The sequence below is a fragment of the Notothenia rossii genome, assembly GCF_949606895.1.
Source record: "Notothenia rossii genome assembly, chromosome: 9".
NCBI classification, from domain to species: domain Eukaryota; kingdom Metazoa; phylum Chordata; class Actinopteri; order Perciformes; family Nototheniidae; genus Notothenia; species Notothenia rossii.
The window spans coordinates 11,720,018-11,741,104 of NC_136907.1; the positions used below are offsets into that span (position 1 = coordinate 11,720,018).

The 21,087-nt window shown below is 40.7% G+C and overlaps 3 protein-coding genes across 17 annotated transcripts in view; 1 reads left to right on the plus strand and 2 right to left on the minus strand.

Annotated features, from left to right (window-relative positions):
* Positions 1–10,381, minus strand: part of sparta (spartin a) — a 25,440-nt gene extending 15,059 nt beyond the window's left edge. For 4 of the 9 annotated variants that reach the window (XM_079652308.1, XM_079652311.1, XM_079652310.1 and 1 more), the window contains exon 1: positions 10,191–10,380. The gene's annotated coding sequence lies outside the window, so the exon portion shown is untranslated. Of the gene's footprint in view, positions 1–8,648 lie in introns of all 9 variants that reach the window. The other 5 variants (XM_079652309.1, XM_079652312.1, XM_079652313.1 and 2 more) reach the window with 4 other exon arrangements.
* sertm1 (serine rich and transmembrane domain containing 1) lies at positions 4,097–14,078 on the plus strand. Its single transcript, XM_079652318.1, has 2 exons — positions 4,097–4,248; positions 12,662–14,078. The coding sequence occupies exon 2, from the start codon at positions 12,675–12,677 to the stop codon at positions 13,014–13,016; it is 342 nt and encodes a 113-aa protein (XP_079508444.1). The 5' UTR covers positions 4,097–4,248; positions 12,662–12,674; the 3' UTR covers positions 13,017–14,078.
* A 569-nt stretch (positions 14,079–14,647) lies between these two features.
* LOC307020761 (neurobeachin-like) overlaps positions 14,648–21,087 on the minus strand; it is a 37,171-nt gene continuing 30,731 nt past the window's right edge. For 5 of the 7 annotated variants that reach the window (XM_079652306.1, XM_079652305.1, XM_079652304.1 and 2 more), the window contains 9 exons: positions 20,913–21,002; positions 20,106–20,298; positions 19,154–19,225; positions 18,754–18,909; positions 18,039–18,209; positions 17,820–17,921; positions 17,340–17,536; positions 17,012–17,163; positions 14,648–16,327 (listed from right to left, as the gene is read on the minus strand). In XM_079652306.1, the coding sequence (XP_079508432.1) occupies positions 16,237–16,327; positions 17,012–17,163; positions 17,340–17,536; positions 17,820–17,921; positions 18,039–18,209; positions 18,754–18,909; positions 19,154–19,225; positions 20,106–20,298; positions 20,913–21,002 (1,224 nt within the window). In that variant the 3' untranslated portion in view covers positions 14,648–16,236. The remainder of the gene's footprint in view (positions 16,328–17,011; positions 17,164–17,339; positions 17,537–17,819; positions 17,922–18,038; positions 18,210–18,753; positions 18,910–19,153; positions 19,226–20,105; positions 20,299–20,912; positions 21,003–21,087) is intronic. The other 2 variants (XM_079652303.1, XM_079652301.1) reach the window with 1 other exon arrangement.

Genomic DNA, 21,087 nt, shown 5'->3' on the forward strand with positions numbered 1-21,087 from the left:
CATAAAGACGTGATGAAAGTTTAATCGTGTTCTTTTGGGGTCTGCGTAGAGTATTCAAAGTGAATAGTAGAAATACAGAGAGAGAAATATGCACTGATTTACTGAATTGTGAAAAGACACAAACCCATGCAGTGATTTTGCAGTGTGAAAGCTTTAGACCTTACATCTTCTATACCTTTTATGGCAAACGTGTGCATCAAATATCTCCCCGTCTCTCCATGTCTGAGCCATGGTACATATGAATTATGAATGTCTGAAGATTAAGAGCTTTTTTGTATTTGCAGTTTAAGGGCCTGAAATCTTTGGTTGCACTAAATTATTCATATATTCAAATGAATCTGACTTTGAGGACATTTTTTTCCCTTCCTTCTCTTCTTTCATGAATTTAGAGTGTACCCTCAGAGGGATCGGGTGAAATTGCCAACACTATTAGCGGTTAAGGTTTTATAGGGGCGCTGATTTCAGTCTACTTTTGGGCGTCTTGCTCAGACGTGTTTGTTTCTATACATGTGTGTTGTGTTTTATTCCACAGTACACATTTCCATCTCACTCATTGTTATTCGGGACAAGTCCTCGCCTGTCTGTCTGTCTGTCTGTCTGTCTGTCTGTCTGCCTGTCTGTCTGTCTGCCTGCCTGCCTGCCTGCCTGCCTGTCTGTCTGTCTGCCTGTCTGCCTGTCTGCCTGTCTGCCTGTCTGCCTGTCTGCCTGTCTGCCTGTCTCTCTGTGTGTCACTGTTATGCCTCAGTATATTTTCTCTGCTCCATGTCGTCAGATCTGTGGAGCTCATTTTGATTGGCAAGACACCGCCATGAGATGAAAAGCTGGAGTGTAGTCCGTGCATATTTATTGGCTGGTGTCTGATCTGAAAAATCTTTAACAAACCTAAACTGAAAATCACAAATAACTCTGCACATTATCACAGAGACATGGACCCAATATGTGACATCTTAACAGTTTCTCAGAGATTAAGGATGCAAGGATAGTTTGACTCGCAATAAGGGGAAGACAAATGAAAGAGTCAGCTTTCCTCTACTCATCAAAGTCTTACATTTTGCTTTTGTGAACTTCCCTCTCAGTGGGGAGCTTTGCAAATTGCCGCAGATTACCAGAGGGATGAGATGCATACTGTATCTGCCAGTGCATCTACAATACCTAGAACTTCTGACATATATGAAACTAATAAATTATCCAAGAGTTATAAATTGTTCCTTGTCAAACATACACTCAGTTCAACCCCAAAATCATCCAATGAAGTTGCTCCCCCTCAATACTGCATGTCTCCCCCTCATTAACATGCAGTGCAGACACTGGTTTCCTGACAAGGGCAGGTTTGGGATTGCATGGAGTCAGAACAGGCTGGAATATCAGGGAATGACATGGAATTGGTGGCCACGCCGTCTGGGATTAGTAACAAAAACCAGCCGAGGCCAAAGCTCTTATCTCCGTCCTTCAGTCCTCTTTCTCACACACTGACACACGCACACGCACAACGAAACCACACACTGCAGCTTGCACAGAGACGTGTAATCACATCCACATAATTAGCTTTGCCAAACATATTCCCTCTTTAGGCAAATATGGAATTGCGTGTCTGTAACGATTCCCTGTTTAGAAATGGTCTCTTCCGAGTGTGATTAGTAGAATGAAGGTCATGGAAAATAATAATTTGAAGAATTAAATGATGTTTTTTTTCTCTGTCCTTGGTGTCTCCCGCAACACTGTCAACACCAGTGAAACAGCCTAGCGGAACTCACTACAAAATATTTGATCGACATTTCTTTTTGGGGCTCAGATTAAGATGATATTCACAAATTGATATTCTCATCAGATGAATCCCAGACCTATCACGTCTCTGTGTGAAGTGCACATGAATACCAGCTATGTGATGTTCGGGAAAGCTGGATTTGGATGGGAATAAAGTCATAGTCCTCTCATCTCTGCAGTGTGTCTCTGTTCTCCGATGCTGCTTGCATGCAGTGTGCCTGTGTCAGCGGGCAGATGGCGGAGGACGGAGGCATCTGTGCTCCCCTTCACAGAGGAGAGACAGGTGCTATCTGCCACATGATTAACACCATGAATATCATTAAGCAAGCTCATTCATCAGATTCAGGGTCATGCTCACCTTTGATTTTATATCAGAGGACACTTAATTGTTTACTTTCAAGCAACGTCCTTTCCCAGTCAAAGTAAACCACCAAAAGGTAGGTTAACCTGAATAAGCAACTCATATGTTCTACTTCTATAAAAAAAAGGTCTGTCCATTATGTGGACTGAGGATCTTCTGACTTTTCCTTGAGTTTGTACATTTTTTCTGTGAAGTATTTTAACACACTTGACTGATTATCCCAGATTTGTGTACAAGCAGTTATTGTGCCTCTTGAACAATGTATTTTAAACTGCAGTGATCTCTTAACACTGTTAGTCTATCATCGGGTCAAATTGTATTTATTTAACAGGGACACTGCAAGTTAATGAACATTTCTGTAAATGTGGGTTAGCCAAGGTTATTTTTCGTAGTCCCTGGACAGATTTTGTACGTCAACCTAAAAACACATTTCATTTTAAACAAGTAAATACAATCAAATAAAAACATGCAATTTAGTGAAGTATTTTGCTGTAGCCTATGTCAAAATACTAGCGAAACTAATGCATCAGGCACAACTGTACTTTATGTATGGTAGTTAGCATATTGCTAACATGCTATCTAAGACGCTGAACATTGTAGACAACATCAAAACCCCTAATCATCATTATGAACCTATTAGCATTCAACCACTGACGTTATCATTTGAAAGCGTCACTATGACTTCAGTGATTACAGCCTCCCAGAGCCGCTAATACTGTTTTAACAGAATCAATGCCATCAGCACTATAAACAGGCTCCAGCTCCATTGTATTAGAGCAGTGGCAGAAGAAAAGAAAATGTCAAAATGTGTCAGACATAAATCCCAAACTATCTGATTAATTTAAAAGAGCGGGAACTGCCCCTTTAATCAGATATTGTTATTGGTTAGAACAGTTAGCTAGCAAGTTAGTTAAAGGGAATATAATGACTTATATTTTGTTTATGAATGACTTTGATATTCCTCTTAAAAAATAAGCATTTACCGGTAGTGAGAAAAAATAAATCCAGTTATAGCATATTCATCACAATTTTCAATTTGTATATAAAGATGTGTGCACTTTACAGAATGTATGTGCTTTGCTGACGTTAAGAGACTTACTTTTAAAAGTGGGGATCAGCGGGAGAGAAAGAGAGGTAATTGAAGATGTGAGCTTTAAAATGAAGAGAGTTGAGAAGAGATGCGCTGAGGAACTAAAGGGTGTTAAAGGCTAATTATTTCTTCCATGGCCGCCCTTTACTCATTCATCCGCCAATTTGGGGTCTCGTCTGAGGAGTTTAAACTGCCTGCATGATGGGCAGCCGGTTATTGCTCACTACTGGATACTGACGCAGTTTGCTGAGAGCAGAGAACAGGCTCACACACACACACACACACACACACACACACACACACACACACACACACACACACACACACACACACACACACACACACACACACACACACACACACACACACACACACACACACACACACACACACACACACACACACACACACACACACACACACACACACACACACACACACACACACACACACACACACACACACACACACACACACACACACAATTGACCCGACTGATGTCTACCTCTTTAATGTAACAATTGAACAGTATGAGAAGTCTTTGCTCAATGAAAATTAGAGACAGAATAGATTGTACTGTTAATGTGATCATTATTGAAACATGATGAGCGGCAGAGAGAAAAGTGGGAGGGGGGGGTTGTCACACTGAGAGACGGGGTGGGTTTAGAGCGAGCACTACTCCCCCTCTTCTTTCCTCTTCACCCCTCTCAAGTAAAAAAAACAAGATAATTCATTAGTTACAGCCTCTCAGATAGAGACCTTGTGCATGCGTGTGTTCCCTTTTAAATGTGAGCCCATTCATATTAGAGGACTCATATCAGACAGTGTGTTTGTGTGTGTGTGTGTGAGTGAGTGTTTGTGTGTCACACTGAATGACAGAGAGGGGGGGGGGGGGATCGCGGACAGGCTCAGAGGGAAGATCTCAGGGGCAGCAGATCTGGTTCGCTCGGCTGAAATACCAAACACACAACGGGATGGATTTCTGCACAACGTGAACGCCAGCAAGGAACACCGGTCTCACACATTAAACAAGGTCTGTATAACATCTCCTTTTTTAAACAATATCAGATATGCTTCTAATGCTTGAAGCTGCTTTTTATTAAATGTTTCCAAATCGTTTAGAGACAGAGCGGGCACGGTGTTAATCTGCTCTGTAGGAAGGGATTCCTGCTGAATACAAAAAGCCATTATTCACCTTAAATGCCTTAAATGTATCTGTCTCTTTTCAATGGCAGCAACTTTATTCAGTGCTGTATTTCTGCCTGTAAAGCAGTCATGAGAGAACAAACACTGTTAGACAGCCAGGGAGAGAGATGAAAGACATACTGTAGAGGAAGGATGACATTCTGAAATATAGGAAGAGAGGGGCATACTTGTTCTATGTGGCTTGCAGAAAAGGATACATGTAAAGGGTATGAAATAATGTATACATTAATTCACCAGCCCCGGAAAGAAAGCTGCCTGTGGCAGTTGAGAAGTGATGAGTGAAGCAATTGTGCCCCTGGTTAGAGAAGAAAAACGGACCTCAAGAAAGTGTTTTCAGTGCATTGAGAGAAAGAGCAGGAGGTGTTTGACTTTAAAATGATGTATGACTCCCAGTTCATTATAAACAAAGAGAGAGAATGAACTGCTAACGGACACGATCAGTATCAAATGTATTAGCAACTGCTTTAAGGAGTAGTTAAAGATAGAGAAGGAGAAAATACACTTCACCACAGGGATGGACTGGCATACACACACACACACAAACAATAACACTCACATCAAAGCTCATTTTCCACACTGGCCACTGACCAATACGTAATGATCACGAATCCCAAATGTAAACTCAGAGAGAATCAGATAACAGACGGACAGCGGTGCTCGACCCCAGCTGGAGCCGTCGAGTGCCCTCAGGTGCACTTCAGGATTGTATCATTCAAATGTACAAGCAATGAATAAAAACATTGCTTATTGTTTATTGTTTTGTGGACTCATTCAAATTCAACCTGTTTTTCTACATGTAATAGAAGTATGTGTAATTTATCGACATATGTAACTTGTCTTTATAACTGTAGACAGTCTTTTAAAGTTCATACTTCTAAAAGTAAACTATCCAAACTGAAAATGATAAATTGTTTAGCATCTCGTGGGAAATCAGTTGAGAGCTTCTGACGCATTAAAACATCACCGTCTTCCTTCCTTCATCATTCCTGCGTATCTCTGACCCATAAGTGGGTTATCTGTGCTATTTGGGGCTACTGAGGCGATTTGGAATTCATGTGGTTGAGCCTCTGGTCTGCTTTCAGCTGATCTGGCTCAGCATATGAAAAATATAACATGTTTGAAATTCAGGGGTACTTTTATCCCCCAACAATCTGTTGTTTGAGCTGGAATCGTGTGTAAGCCTGTGTGTGTGTGTGTGTGTGTGTGTGTGTGTGTGTGTGTGTGTGTGTGTGTGTGTGTGTGTGTAGAAATTGTTGAGTTGGCATATATATATATATGCAAGTTAATAGTATGTGTGCTATTTGTACAGCTCGTCTGTTGAGGCATGTGGTGTGAATACTGTATGAAGCACACACACAAAAGAATATGGCCCAAATGCCATGACATTTTGCCACACATGGATCTTGTGCATTATTCATGAAGTGAAAAGCCAATACCAGAACTGAACAGACGGGGTTGTCTGTGTCTGGGGTTAAGGTTTTAGTAAATATGTGCATAAGGTGCATGAATGGACTACAAAACTGTCAGTAATGGCTAAGGCTTTTCCCCGTCACCGAAAGAGATGTCAATGTTTTAATAAGAAGAAAATGGAGGGTCCACGGCCATGTTGCAATCCGTTTCTCTACTGGGTCCTGGATTGGGAAGCTGTAGTGAATATAAAAACAGCCTCATGCAAAAATTATATCTTTTATAAATAAACCAATAAAACCATACTCGCATGTATCTTTAGAATAAATGGATAGAAATAGGGATAGATTAAAATCCTCTATCAAATCTTAAATCATTCAAATGTATTGCATAAAACTAAAAATACACAGTGTACAAAAGACATAAGAAAATAAAACAGCGAAGAATATTGTGAGGACAAGGGATGATGAAAAGATGAAGGACGATGAGGAACAGATTGAGAAAGTGGAGCAGAGGAAGCTTCACGGCACAATGTCTCAGGAGTTTTGCTGAACACACTCCACCAGCGGAGGAGGAGACCGTGTGAGGAGTGACTTTGAGAGATAGTGCTGCTAAGGAAGGAGTATGATCAGGACAAAGGGCAGCGTTGGGAGAGAAGGCGTGACGGCTATAGATACAGAATGGCGCTGGACCATACATACGCTCAAGTCAAGACCCGACAAGCAAAGGTGGAGTAGAGAGAGTAGAAAGCTTAGGAAGAATGAAGAGAAATGTGCTCAGGGCAGCTGGGTCAGAAGAGTGTGCAGTAGAGATAACCAAGGCTTTAATGAATATATTTAGAGCTCTTTAATAGGTTAAGGGGCAATACAAAGCTGAAATATATATAGATCATAAAAGAGCAAGTTGTAGCCGAGAGTGAAAATGAGAAGCCTTTCTGCCAGGACCCATCTATTAGCCCGAGGCTGTTAGACTCCGGAGGAAACAGGAGGATGAGGAGGCTGAAAGGCAGAACAGTTTTGGATTCAAAGTGCATGAACTCCACATGGCCCAGACTGGGAGTGAGGGGGACATACTTCTATGTTAAAGAAGTTAAAGAAGGTCAGAGACTTACATCAAGTGAATTGAATGCATTTAGAAAATGGCCGGCTCTTGTGAAGTCCGGTCGAATGGAATGCAACTGACTCAGAAGACCAGACAGGCTATTCTTAGTTTTGACGTCACAGTCCGATGGGATTGCTCACCTGGAGGGCAAAACAAAGCTGCCCTTCAACTGCCCGACAACGACAGCGCAGCTTTAACCTCACTGTCAGCCACAATGCCAGATACGGGAGCTGCTGTTACATTTCTACTCTCTACCCAGAGAGGTGGAGAGTGTGGTAATTAGACATGGCACCATCGCTGACGTGAGCATTTCACCTCCAAGCCACCAGACTTATCTGCATTACCAGCCATTTAAACCTCATCAAAACCATCATGGCTGACTTTCCATTGTTTCATCAAACATCATTAACCCTTCATTTCCAGCGTTAATGTGAAAGTATGCCGGCTCAAAGATGTGTTATCTTAGCAGCAGACATTAGCAGCTAATTAGCACCCATCTCCGCCTGCAGTCCAACAGAGAAAAGACCATATCAGCTCAGAGGGAAGTGTATAAGTAGTTTAAATCACACCTGAGTGAGTGTGAGACTTAGCAAGACTCCTTTCTCCTCTGAGATGGAGAATGACAGTAGGGAAGGCAAGAGACACCATACACACTTTAAATAATGTGGCAAGCTCCACTCACAGTATCAGCTGTTTTAAAAAGCCAACAGAGGACTTCCATGTTAGACCTTAACCCTTGTGTGTTGTTGACAATGGCTTTACTTCCTTATTGTTAAGGGTCTCACAATGCCACACTTTTCTAAATCTGGCCTGAATAAAACCTAATATGTAAGGATTGTGAAGAAGAATTTGAGTAGTACATTCCTTTCGCCACAAACTGGTCTTGCACATTTGCTCAATGTAAAATGTCGAACATGTCGAAGTACCTAGCTGATAAAATAGTGTTTTTGAAGCTGAATAAGAACAGAGTTCACCAATAACATGAAGGTTAAACAACAGCTGAAGTAGAAACATGCTTCTGATACAAAAACTCAAGTACAAGTCAGATTACAGCTCAGAAAGAGAGATATCAATGAGGCACAAATACTAAAGAAATCAAGAGTTAGCCATTTATTCTCCTAAAATCCAAGAAAAAAGAAATGTAGGGAGGCTTAGCTGTCAAAAGAGCTGACCAAGGTCACGCTAGTCTTTGGGATGTGGAGAGAATCAGCAGAGACGGAGGATCAGCTGCATGAGAAGCAAGCAAAGCATGATTGCTTTTATTTTTCGGAAAGATATGGTTTTCCAATTACATTCAGTAGAAAACTGAAATAATTGATAATGATCATAGACGCTCTTCACGCCTCCTGGAAATATTTTGTTCGGTGTTGTTAAAGAGTACTCTGGGGTGTTACAGCTACAAAAAAGAAAACTTCAGCCCAAGCCATTACATCGGGTGCTTGGTGTGATCAGAGGTGAGACAAGAGAGACAGAGCAGCTGTATATGATTTTACTACCAAAAAAACACATAAAAAGCATTATTTTTCAAGATAAGGAAGCACAATTTTCCCATTTGCTCTCTGTATTATGCTTGTAGCTATTCCTTAGGAAAATAACTACCGGTATTCATTTAATGTAGGCGTGTGTGTGTGCATGCATATGTCTGACCTCTTCAGCCTCAGCGGGCCTGCACGGCCTGCCCTCTTAAAGTAGATTAGCTTGAAAAAGAACTGAACGTACCTTGTTGCCTGGATACAAAAAGCATCATTAAGCCCAATTATCAGCCTCTTCAGTTCACAATGAACAAGCTTCATCACAGATTTCAAAACAACGTATCATTAACGACAGCAACCTATACAGAGCAGGAGAGAGTGGGAGGGTGACAACAGGAGAAGGACAGCAGAGAAGATATGTGAAAAGTGGCAAAGTGAAATTAAATCAAAGAGGTGGAGAATGAATGGAGACAGTTTCAGGGTCAAATTAGTAGAATTTTTTTGCAGAAATAACAACATTGAGATAGAATCTTTGAGTAAATGTCGCTATCAGCGTAATGCAAATGTTTAAATCAAGATGGTTAAATCATTTCAGGAAGAAATAATAATAATAATATAATTAAAAAGTGTAGATTTACGATGGTAATGTTAGAGGACAGCTCAAGGAGAGAGGGGCAGGCATGTGCAATGAATATCAATACTTAAACTCATAAAAAACATATAAGTCAACAAAGACTGCAAGACATTTTTCATTGGGTCGGGGAAACCACTGGGAGGATTTGATAAAGAAAACAGAGTTGGGGCAAGAGAGTATGCAATTACAGAAAGTGAGAGAAGCATAACTCTCCCTCCTCATTATGCTGCGCATCTCCCCGGAGGTACAGCAGGCTGTAGATTAAAGAGAGTAACATTCTTGTCAACTGTACCATCCACAGAGAGAGAGACAAATTGAGAGAATGAAGGGGGAGTGAATAAGAGTTTGGAGTTAAAACTTCAAAAAGCAACCTTGTTCAATAGAAGATTACGTTTTGTTCAAACACTGACAAATGTAACAGGAACAGAATAAAGCGTTGGGATCAAACAGGTGCAACACATTTAATATAAACTGTTTTCATTTATAAAAGGTAAACTGTGCAAAACATAGTAGAAGCAATAGTCAGAAAAGTGTTTATATCATCATCTGGCATTATCTCTCTGCTATTGCAATTGACTTTAGTTGAGTCTGCTGCTTTAATCTTCTCATTTTCATTTAATTTAAGGCTCATTACCTGAAATGTGTCAATACTGCACACACACTCAATAACATTTGATCTGCAATAGTACAACAAGTAGATTTGTAGTGCCAAAGTATAACATATAGCCTGCTCTTAAACAACAAACACCTGAATTAGTTGTCCATGCTCCACACAATAACCCACTCACAATGCTTTTTACAGGTTAATGGCTACAAAGTTAATGCTAGGTAGCTAACTGACTTGTCTACAACAAGTTTTCTTACATTTAACACACTCTACTTACATAAAACTCAAGGTCAAATAAATTGCAATAAAATATACAAATGAACTGCTAGTGGATTTAGAGACTCCCAATGAAAAATGGAATGAAACCACTTTTAGTAGCAGGCGAATTGTATTGGCTAATGCTAATCGCTGTTGGAAATTGCTAGTTCTTCCAGCACATACACGTATCCCAGGCTTGCTCTCAGCATTATTTTAGATCCAAACATTTTTTTACAGGTGTTCACAAAAATGTATAATGTTAGAGTCAAAATAGAAAGTAGTTGTCTTACCTGTGCAAAACATATTTTGGCAATATGCGGCAAAACTGCCATTTACACGATATTGGGGTAAACTATCTCAGCTTTGAACGAGATAAATCCTGCGACACAGAACAACAGCTGAGCTCTAACCTCTGACCTCTGCTAAAAAGTGTTCACAGATAGCACTTAGAGCCAATAGAGAACCGCAGTGACGCGTCGTAAAACCCGGAAATAAACTTCTTCCGGTTCCTTCTTGAAAAATCAATGCAAATTCTCCATAGGATTTGGGAAAATAGCTCGAAATAAGGTCTGTGGTTGACACACATTTAAGAGAGGGATCGCGTTTTGTTCAGCCGGATAATCTCCACATGTCAACCCTACTTTTATAAATTCTGAATAATAAATCTATTCGCCAAAAGCGAAATGCTAACGTTATACTATAAACGAACTACAAGCCAGTACAGCAGCAGGGTCGCACGACTTCAAACGATATTTCGATATTTCTGGATGTATAACACATGTAGAATTTTTGACAATAAAGCTGAATTTGACTTTCGCGTGCTTGCATATTTTAACAAAGCTTTTCATTTTAGCCACACTGAATTTAACTAGAAGTCATGGCTGTGTCAATTACCAGTCTGATATCGTTTTACAAAGATGACAAGAAGAGTGTAGACAGAGGAGAGAACCACTACAAGTCATTACAATTACAGACTGTCCACATTTTTGAAGGAGCATTTGTGTTTATTAACCAGCTTTTACGCGAGTAATGCTGGGCTATGTAGTTATTGCAGTTTGGAGATTTTTTTTTAAATGTACAAACGTTTATTATCTCCTTAACATACATGTAGGCTACTATTAAGAACATAGGCCTACCATGAATGTAATGTTAAGTGCATCATGTTCAACAAAGTGTGATTACACTGACTCACTCTTATTGCCATTATGATTCGTTTTACACAATATATCTTGCAATCGAGTGCAAAAAGTAATTGAATGTACAGTAGGCTTTACAGAGGTAAAATAAAAGTGTTCTTAAATATGATTCTGGTTCGCCATTGTAAACATATTATACAAATGTATATTATGTCTTAGTCCTATATTTGTTTTTAATATCTAAGAATCTGGAGAAATATACATTGGTTGGATATATATTGTGAACAATGTTGATGTGCATTTTAGTCCATTCACTGAATATAATTTGGTCGGTCCATGGTGAAATGCATAACCATGAAATGGAGACGAAGGAGGGGAGAGCTGGCAAATAAGAGAGAAATGAGCTCACACCGCTGTGTTGCAAAGAGTGTTTGATGACCCCCCTGCTACATTTCTGGTCATGGTCAATCAATCGTCCCTTTGAAGTGTCTTTCTCCTGTCATAGATCAAGACAGAAGACTGGCCTAACCCAAATACAACTCTCTGTCTCCCCCCAACACAAATACTGTGAACATTTCTATACCACAATACTCAGTCACATGTTCATGTCACTTTTGTGCCATGCAGTAATTTGCAGTGGAACAATATCAGCAGTATTAATATGCAATGGAGGAGGGTAGGCTCTCAGCAGTCTTTGTGAAAGCTGATTATGAGGAGTTTAATTTCATCAGATAAGAATGGCTTCGTTTATGAGCATAAAAGGCTCCAGGCTCCAGACTGACAGGCTTTCAATGACACAAGCACTCCCCCTGCTGTTTCTCTTTATTATAGTCGGGTCAGTAAATCCCTTTATGCTGTAATGTATCCTCCAACAGTCAAACAGTATTTGATTACCACAACTGAACAGTGTCCACAGTAGATCTGTGTCTGTTTGTTCATGAATTCATCCTTGCATTAGAAATATTCACAGTGCTATAATTTTGAGTGATCAGCAACAATTCTGACACAAATGAATATAAATATGTTTGCACTTATCTATAAACATACAGCGAGGGTATATTGCAAGATTATGAGTATTTCATACAGATTTCACACATTATAAGTACATAAACCAACACTTAACTGTTTTGCTTGTTTCATTGCTGCAAATACATTCAAATATATATATATATATATATATATATATATATATATTGCAAATAACAGCTGAGTACTCTTGTGAATCAATTTGATGTTTCTCAATTAGCATGAACTCTCCATGAGATGCTCCAAGAGGGATACAATAAATGATTATTATTTTCAACTATTATTTGATAGAAATCTGTTCTGCATCTGGGGGCCCTTGAAGTAAATTGTTGGTGCTGAATCAGAATTGATGAAGGGCTCTCTTTCCTTCTTAATTTCTGCCAAAGCTGGACGTGGGTGACAGCTCTTGCGTTAGCGAGCATCTGCCATGCTGAAGTGTCCTGGAGGGAGGAAATAAACACTTGTCAGCTTTGGCAGACACAAGAGATTTCTTCTACTGCCCATTTCAATTATGAATGTTGATGTGTCTTTCTGTTGCTTCACAAAAAATCTCACTAACCCTTTTTTTCTTTCTCATGCAAATCTAATCATTTATGCAGAACATCAGCAAGGATGTCAGGGATGGACGTCTCGTTGGTGGACTATAATGAGACTGCTATCTCTCCGATAGACAATGGGACCTTTCTACGATTCTCGCCAACCTCTTCTTCCACCTCAGCGGCCGCCTCATCACCGGGACGTCAGGGCAACGTTTACGTTTATGTGTGGCTCTTCCTCGGCCTGCTGGTATTCCTGCTGACGCTGCTCATCATCTCCCTCCACAGGCTGAAGAACATCATCTCCTCCTCCTCATCGGTCCCAGACTGCAGCAGCGAAGGAGGGAGCTCCTTCACCAACATGGAGATCTGTAGCATCTCATCTCAGAGGTCCACCATCTCCTCACTGTCCACCTGAGCTTCAGGGGAGGGAGCACGTACAGACACATGGACATGTTTGTCCACGAGGATCCCCCTTTGAACGCATGCTTATACGCTGAAAGCAGGAAAGCCTGCACACTCAAAACACATGGACGCCCATCACTTCCTCATTGTGATATAAAAACACTTGCTTACGCATGTATATAGTAATCCCAATAGTCCAGAAAGTCATGTGTGTTCATGCAATTTCCATAAGCACAGGGGAAATAAGCTGACAATGTGAAGAAGAGGTCTTGAGGGATGAGACTGACTGACCTTGTTTCAAAGACAAATGAACCTGGGAGACCACTTTCCCTTAGCAAGAAAAGCTTAATGAGGGAATACTATTTCACCTCTTCATTTTTCAAAGGTTAATTTCTTGTATTTTGCTTGTCATCTTTACTGTGAAACATTAATATTGCTTTCAAGTACGTCCAGCATGTTTCATAATATCCGTAGACTATTTAAAAATAATTACAGTACTACAATCATATTAAAGACCATTGCTTTGTTCAGATATGCATGTGTGTGTGTGTCTAGTTGTCTAATAACAAACTATGGGATACCTTAAAACTGTACATCAGAATGCTTCATGATTCCCCTGGAGAACGGACATTGCACAAGACATCAGGCTGTTGGTAAAGGTGAGGAAGAAAGTGTGTCTTACTGACAGGCCGCGCGCGGGCCTCTGACTGCAGCTACAGACCGGGTCAAAAGTGACATAAAGGAGATGAAATCTGGGTCCTGGCTCTAGCAGCGTGACGGGTTACCCTCTCCTGCCTGTCAGCTCGTATGGCGTTTCCATAGTGACTGAAGCATGAGAGCTCTGTGCAGCCTGTCTGACTTCTTTGTTTAAGCTATGGTAATGGTTGCTTCTGCTCAAAAGACATCCTTTGTGTTTTAATACTGTGAAATGTTGTTCCTTTGACAAGACATCCCACATTCAGAACTTATGGTTATACAATTAATTACCCCGTGCTTGTGTTGTTTTTGGTATTTTGGGGCATCATTTTATTCCTGTCAACATCATTCAGTAAAGATAAAAACATGTATGACCTGGGTGTTTGTACTGACCATCACCTTTCCTGTGCAAATCTAACTTTTGTCAATGGGTTGAATGAATACCATAAGGATTTTCATTCTTTTCTTACACACATTGTCTATTTGAATTGCCTTTAAAAGATGTGAGCCTTCCTTTATCTCTTTTAGATATTAGTTGGTATGCTGCATAAGGGTGATTCAAGAGCAAAGCAAAGTAACTTGATTGAATGATGCTTGATTGAACTAGACTCACTTAAAACATTGCACAATTTGATTGTAATAAGTTCCATTTAATAGTATAAACTAACATTTCAACTGTAAATCTCAACTCTGAGTTCTTAGGAGGTGCTGCAGAAAGTGACTGACAGTAACAGGCATTTGAAATGAAAGGTAGTTCGACAATGTTGTCAAGTGCACATTTTGACTCGAGAGGCTCTTGAAATCTTTTGAGAAAGCAGGATTCCTTTCAGACCGGTGTCTTGTTAAATCTGCAGTTAGAGCTCACTCTGCAGTGCCGTTGTCTTGAAGTCAAAAAGAAAGCTTTTGGTGAAACAGAATGTCTCACCAATGAAAAGTCAAGTCATCAAATTCTTTGCATATTTTATTTTTCTTATCATGATTTTTTTTTCAACTCACACATGTCATATTTTACATCTTTGCAATAAAACATGAATACAATAGTTTTTTAGGGTTTCATAGATCCAAAAATATTTAACCTTTTTTTGGATACGTAAGTTGAACCTGTCGATAGAGTATGTGCATGTGCGCATTTGATCAAGATGGCTTCACACATACAGTCCCTCTCACATTTCATCCCCTCTCCTCACTCCTTTCCACCTCTATCAGCTACAGAATCATGATATTGCTTACAACTGTGAGGTTGTAAAACCTAATAATCACACATGAGCTCAACGCTTTAAATACAAACATCAATGCACAAATAATCCCGAAGGGGAAATGGACCTAAACAAAATGGCAGCCGACCAGAAAGAACCAAGCTAATAAATAATGATATGTGATTGGTGCAAAGTGCAAATACAAAACAAACTTTTACATTGATTTGATTCTCTTCTTTTAAATAATCAACAAATGTGGGTAAGTGAAGGTTTCCTTTGCGCTTTCAATCTTATTCAGCTGATTAGGTCTCCCGCCGAGCCTGAACCAAGACTTTATGTACATATTTGACAAAACAATCACCAAATATACAAAGGAAATCATCTCAGTCTCGTGGTTGTCATCCTTGGTGGCACTGGCAAGATCTCTTTATCATTACCATCTCCGGCAAAATAATCACCATCCTTGACACTGCCGTTATCATCATCAATCTTGTCAACATTATAATAATTATTACACAATATTTTACATACAGCAAGTCATTAATAAATTAAAGGTGATAAGCGCAGTTTGTGTAGTGAAAGAACACGTGTTGGCTCTGAAGGAAGCAGAACCTTATTTACATAAGAATCAGACTTAACCCTGCTGCAGGGAAAATAAAATAACATCAAATTAACATTATAAAATAAAATAAATCCAGATAAAATATAATCATAACCCCAGACATTTTTTCAAGGGTGAATTTTAAGATCAAGCCAATAGCACCGTTTTTTTTGAAGAGTGGGCGGGGCTGGATAATTTCTAACTATTTCTAATCAGTTGAGACACATTGAAGGAGTCTTAATTTACAGTCCACCCAAATCATTATTTGACTGAACTCCCATCAAAGGAAAAGTAAAGAACAAAATTGATAGAGAAGAAAAACACAAGAAAACCAAAACTTTAAGTTCTTTGTCTATAAAGCATGAAGCGTACCAGGAACAGCAACTGCAGCAGTCCAGCGAGTGGTACGGGTATGAACGACCTCTACAAGGTCTGCTTGACTTTCCCCCATTCTGCAGTCTATTTTATGAGCAGGTTTTGGTGTGTATCTTCGGGGTACTATGTGTCTGTGGTTACACACGTATGTGTACGTACACGTATGCACAGAGGGAGTTATTTCCACCAGCGCTGTAGCATCCTCAAATCAAGTAAACTTCACAAGGGATTAGAGCTGGCACTTGCTTTTCCTTCCCCTCTGTACCTTCAGTTTCCCCGTGTCGCAGATACACAGCAGAATGCTTCACCTCCTCTCTTTGTTCTTCTCTCGTCTCCCTATCCTTCCCATCCTCATGCTGTCCACCTCAGTACCTGTTCTGGTGCTCGTAGTGCCAGCGGTTGAAGTCTATGTTGAATGCCACAATGCTTCCGGATGCCATGCCAGTGATCAGAGTCCTGAGGGCAGAGCAAAAACAGTAAGTCACATCCAAACTATGCACGTACTTTTGGAAAATTGCATACCTTAAACCAGGAGTGTCCAAACTACGGCCAGGGGGCCAAATGCGGCCCACGGACCATTTTGAATCGACCCTCAGCTAATTCAAAAAGTATAATGAAACAAATGAAACTTCTACTTGTCTTATATTGTACTTCTCAAATATATATGTTCAAATATATTACACAGTATTCATGTGTTAAAAAGCCAAATCTTCATTAAAATCAGGCAATTCAGTCTGAAGCTCCTGTTTTAAGGAATGAGCTGCCAACACAATAAATGGAACCCTATGGAGAGCTAGGATGTACGCTGCATTTTCAAGTATCAAGAATAATTTACCTACATTTGATTGATTTTTCTAACTTATAACTGAACTTATGAGGCAATATACCTCTAGTGAGTGGCCCAGCCCTTTGCATATTTGTCTGTATGTGGCCCTCGGTGAAAAAAGTTTGGACCCCCTCTGCATTAAACCATTGCATTTTTCTCTAGGACATCATCTGAGGTTTGGGTAAAATAACCTCACAGTTACTGATCATTCAGTATTCTCTGCTGCCCCCTGGTGACCCAGTTTCCTTCACAACAATAGTGAACTTCTATCAATTATCCTACTGACTCTCAGAGTGAAAGCCTGTCTGTTTTACCTCTGGTCATGTGAGAGGTCCATGGCACGGATGCCTGCATCACAGCCTGGATAGATGTACAGCTGTTTGAAGTCGCACGCCTGCCACACTTCCACAACTCCGTTATCGCCTCCTGTCACCAAGTTCTGTCCGTCGCTGCTCAACAGGATCGCCTGGAGAGAGAAAGAGAATAGAGAGGGGTCAAAAGAGGCTCAACTACTCCATTGTGTTGAACAACAGTATATCGCATTGTTTATTGGTAAATAAAAACAGGATTCATGCATGAATATACACCAAAATGAATATTACAGTGTGTTGAAATGAACAGTATTAACTCTGACTGCCTTACCCGCGTGGAGTCATTGACCTCCATTTGTGCCAGGAGTTTTCCATTTATGCTGAAGTTGCAGAAGTGGCCTCTGTCATAGTAGATGATGCAGTGGCCCTCGCTGGACACTGAGATGAGGCGGGGCCGCTGACACAGCTCTGGTCCCTCCAGGGCCCGAAGAAGGTCCCCTGTGATGGTGTGGACCAGGCATGGGCCCTCTGAGAAGCAAGACCAGAGCGAATTAATAAAGAAGTTATTTTACTCAATTAGCTCTGCTGACAGTAGAGTGATCAGGAAATATCAGCCTAACCTCTAATAGAAATTAAAACAACGACATATGGGAAAACAACATACTGTATGAGAGGGCAATCTACAGGTCTTTTGTCCAATGGCTTTGCGGCTGTTATGTATCTGAGGGTTCTAACATTTCAATATTTTATCTTTTATTCAATTCTCAGTGAAAATAATCTATAAATCGACATTTAAATTGGCCACACAAACCTTTAGCTCCACTGATGACCAGTCCCAACTCTGCACAGACGGACACACACACCACTTCATGGTCGTGTCCAGTCAGTACGGCCCTGGGAGCGGGGTAGTCACCTGGAGAAGAAAACAGAGTTAGAGACACCATACATCTCCGGGACCTGTGTCTGAACTAAGAGCATGTAGACACCGAGTGTCCAACAAACATGTTGTTTCCATCAAGTCATCACTCACTGTTGTTAGGGTTGTCCCCGATAATGTGGTGTCGTCCACTCCAGTACCACAAAAGAAGAGTGGCGTCTCTGGAGCCCGACACGATGTAGCAGTCACCTCCGATGTAGGACTCTGATCTGGCGAGACATGTCACCACATCCCAGTGGCCGAAAACTATCTGGGTCAGCTTTCCTGTGGAGAGGGACGAGGAGCGAGGCTAAGTCACTGTGCCCTCTACAGTAATCATACCTTCGTAGGCCATGGGTGATTAACTAAGGCAAGAATCCAACGAAACATCTGAACACTGTAAATAAAGCTCCCACCAGTTTTAACTTAGTTAGTAGGTTTTTTTGTATATAGAAAATATCATTTGTTTTCAGATGTGCGTACTTTAAAACCTGTTTATTCATGATTACTCTACTGCCAGGTGTAAATACATGGGTTAAACATGCAGGTTAGGGAACATAGAGTCACTAAATATAAATCAATAAATCTCTAGACCGAAAAATAATTTGAGGTGTAAGCCCAGGTGTATGTGAAAAGAAAAATCTAAATCTCCCCTTGATGAAATATCCAAACAAAAATCTAAATAAAATTACAATGAGTCCACATTATCTTTATTCAAACTAGGACCTATGACAGGATTGCAGCTTTTATAGAGTTTTTAAAAACACCTGCTGGTACATTTAGACTAAACACAATGCTCAACAGGTTTTCTGAATAATACCAAACCTACCCGTCTCAGTGGAGTAAACACGGAAGCTCTTGTCCCAGAAGCCGCAGACCAGGATGTAGCGGTTGTCGGCGGTAACCACGAAACAGTGTGTGTTGATTTGAATGCTCTGGTCCACGAGGTCAGTGATCTGACGCTTGTTCACGCCTGAGTTGTTGGCTACATGGGAACAGCGTAAGTTAATAAGGGCAGCGTAATGCCATATGGTTCACAAGCATTTTAATAACTGTTCATAATATTTTATTACTCATGTTAGTATTACAGCCTGGTACTCAGTAATATGTGCACAAATCCCTAATATATCATGTTATATATTTAATGAAGTCCTACTACTTGGTTCTAAAATATTATCGGTATTACATAAAACCAATTAAATATGCTGTGGAAGTGTTAGCGCACTGACCTATGAGAGGGTCCATCTCAATGGGCAGATGATGAGCCTGCTCCAGGGAATATCCCGGAGCTCCACGGAGGCCTGAAGGATAAAGGGTAAACACATTAAAGTAAGTCACACCCGCACATACACACATCGTAAAGCTCTCGTATAATCCCCTAGTCGAGTGCTCTGTGATGCATGCGCTACAGCGGGATAATGTTGAAAAATAAAATCTTCACAACCAAAGTCACTAGGGCTGCCTTATGGCCCGCCGTAATTACACTACCACGATTCATTAAACCTACCCTGCTTTGCTAATTAGGTCATTAAAGGTCAATTGAGGGTTTAATTAACACATATTTCTTTGTCAACATGTGGACAACATAGTAGTAAACTCTCACCCGGGGTTTGAAGCACTGCAGGCTTCCATACATTAGTGTTAATTGCATAGATGATACATAGCATAGAATATAACATGAAATTATTTTCCTTGGGTTTTTTTTATGAATATTTTGTATAAATCCTTAAATAATTTAGTGTTTATAATGTCATGAATTTGCCACAAAATCAACAACAATTTAGCGTTGCCCAAAGGGAGTTCTTTAAAGTGCATTTGTCTGATCAATCTTTTTAAAAATAAAGTGATTCCATTTGATAAAAGAGAAAAATCAGCTAATCACATTTGAGAAGCTGGAATCAGCATGTCTGTGGAAGTTTTCCTTGATAAATTAATAATTGTTATTAAGACTTATTGATTAATTGATTAATCACTAATTGTATGTTACTGTATTATTAAGGGATTGCCATAGTGTAGTTTCAAGATGCTCAAAATAGTCAAATAACAAAACTGTATAAACTTTATTCTGTTCAGATAATGTAATGTCCAGTTCCATTCCTCAAAGGGGGATAACTTAATATGTTACATGAGGATCTATGGTTTCCATTTCCACATTATAATGTATTTTCTTGGTGCTCTCACCGACTGTGTTGTGCCAGCGGTTGACGGCAAACAGCCGGCTACATGTGACGGTGACGGCTGCTGGTATGCTGAGGTGGGGGAGCGTGTTGGCCGCCACGTGGGTGACGGGCGAGTTGGAGGGGAACTTGAGCACCATGATGACATCCTGCTGCATCTGATCCTTAAACATCAGCGGGCTCTGGGGAAGGAAACACTGGTGAGACAGACAGAGAAGGAGAGAGGGAAGGAGAGGAAGAGGGGGGGGGGCAGAGCAGGGAAGGGGAGGTCGGAGCAGGGAAATGGAGACGGAGGTAGAGGGAGAGACAGAACAGATGGAACAGAGGGAGGGACGGGAAAAGGTATATTAGTGGGAGCTCAGGGTCAGAGCAGGTACACACACTGAGGGGGGGCTAGGCCTTGGAGAGGAGGTGGAGGCACAGGTTGGTCGGGGGGCAGGACTGACAGGTAAGGGGGACATGGATGGCTCTGATGTGGAGACACTGAGGTCTTGTTCTGGTCAGGGCGAGGCAGGAGAGAGAGGCTAACAGGGCAGGGCTAGCAGCATACGTGTATGTAATAACATCTCTCAATTGGAGTATAGGAAAAATCAACCTGTCTATAAAAGATAGACATACTGGGGAAAAACACTCTTCCTGTTCCAATAGTGAACATTTTCTCAGGACATTGGCCTTAAGAACATGCAAAAAGAATGGGAGAACAGCTGACTTGCTGACTTGCTGTTTTACGAAGGTGTTTTTAAAGCATATACTGGGAGATTACTGCTATGATACTGAAACCTATGCAGGTTTTTCAAGGATGTGTTCTCACCAGGTGCATGGCCGAGGAGCGAGGTGGGTGGGGCTCGATCAGCAGCTGGGAGGGGATCTGCCCACACGCCTGGATCTGGGACTCAATCCCCTAGAGAGAGAGAGAGAGAGAGAGAGAGAGAGAGAGAGAGAGAGAGAGAGAGAGAGAGAGAGAGAGAGAGAGAGAGAGAGAGAGA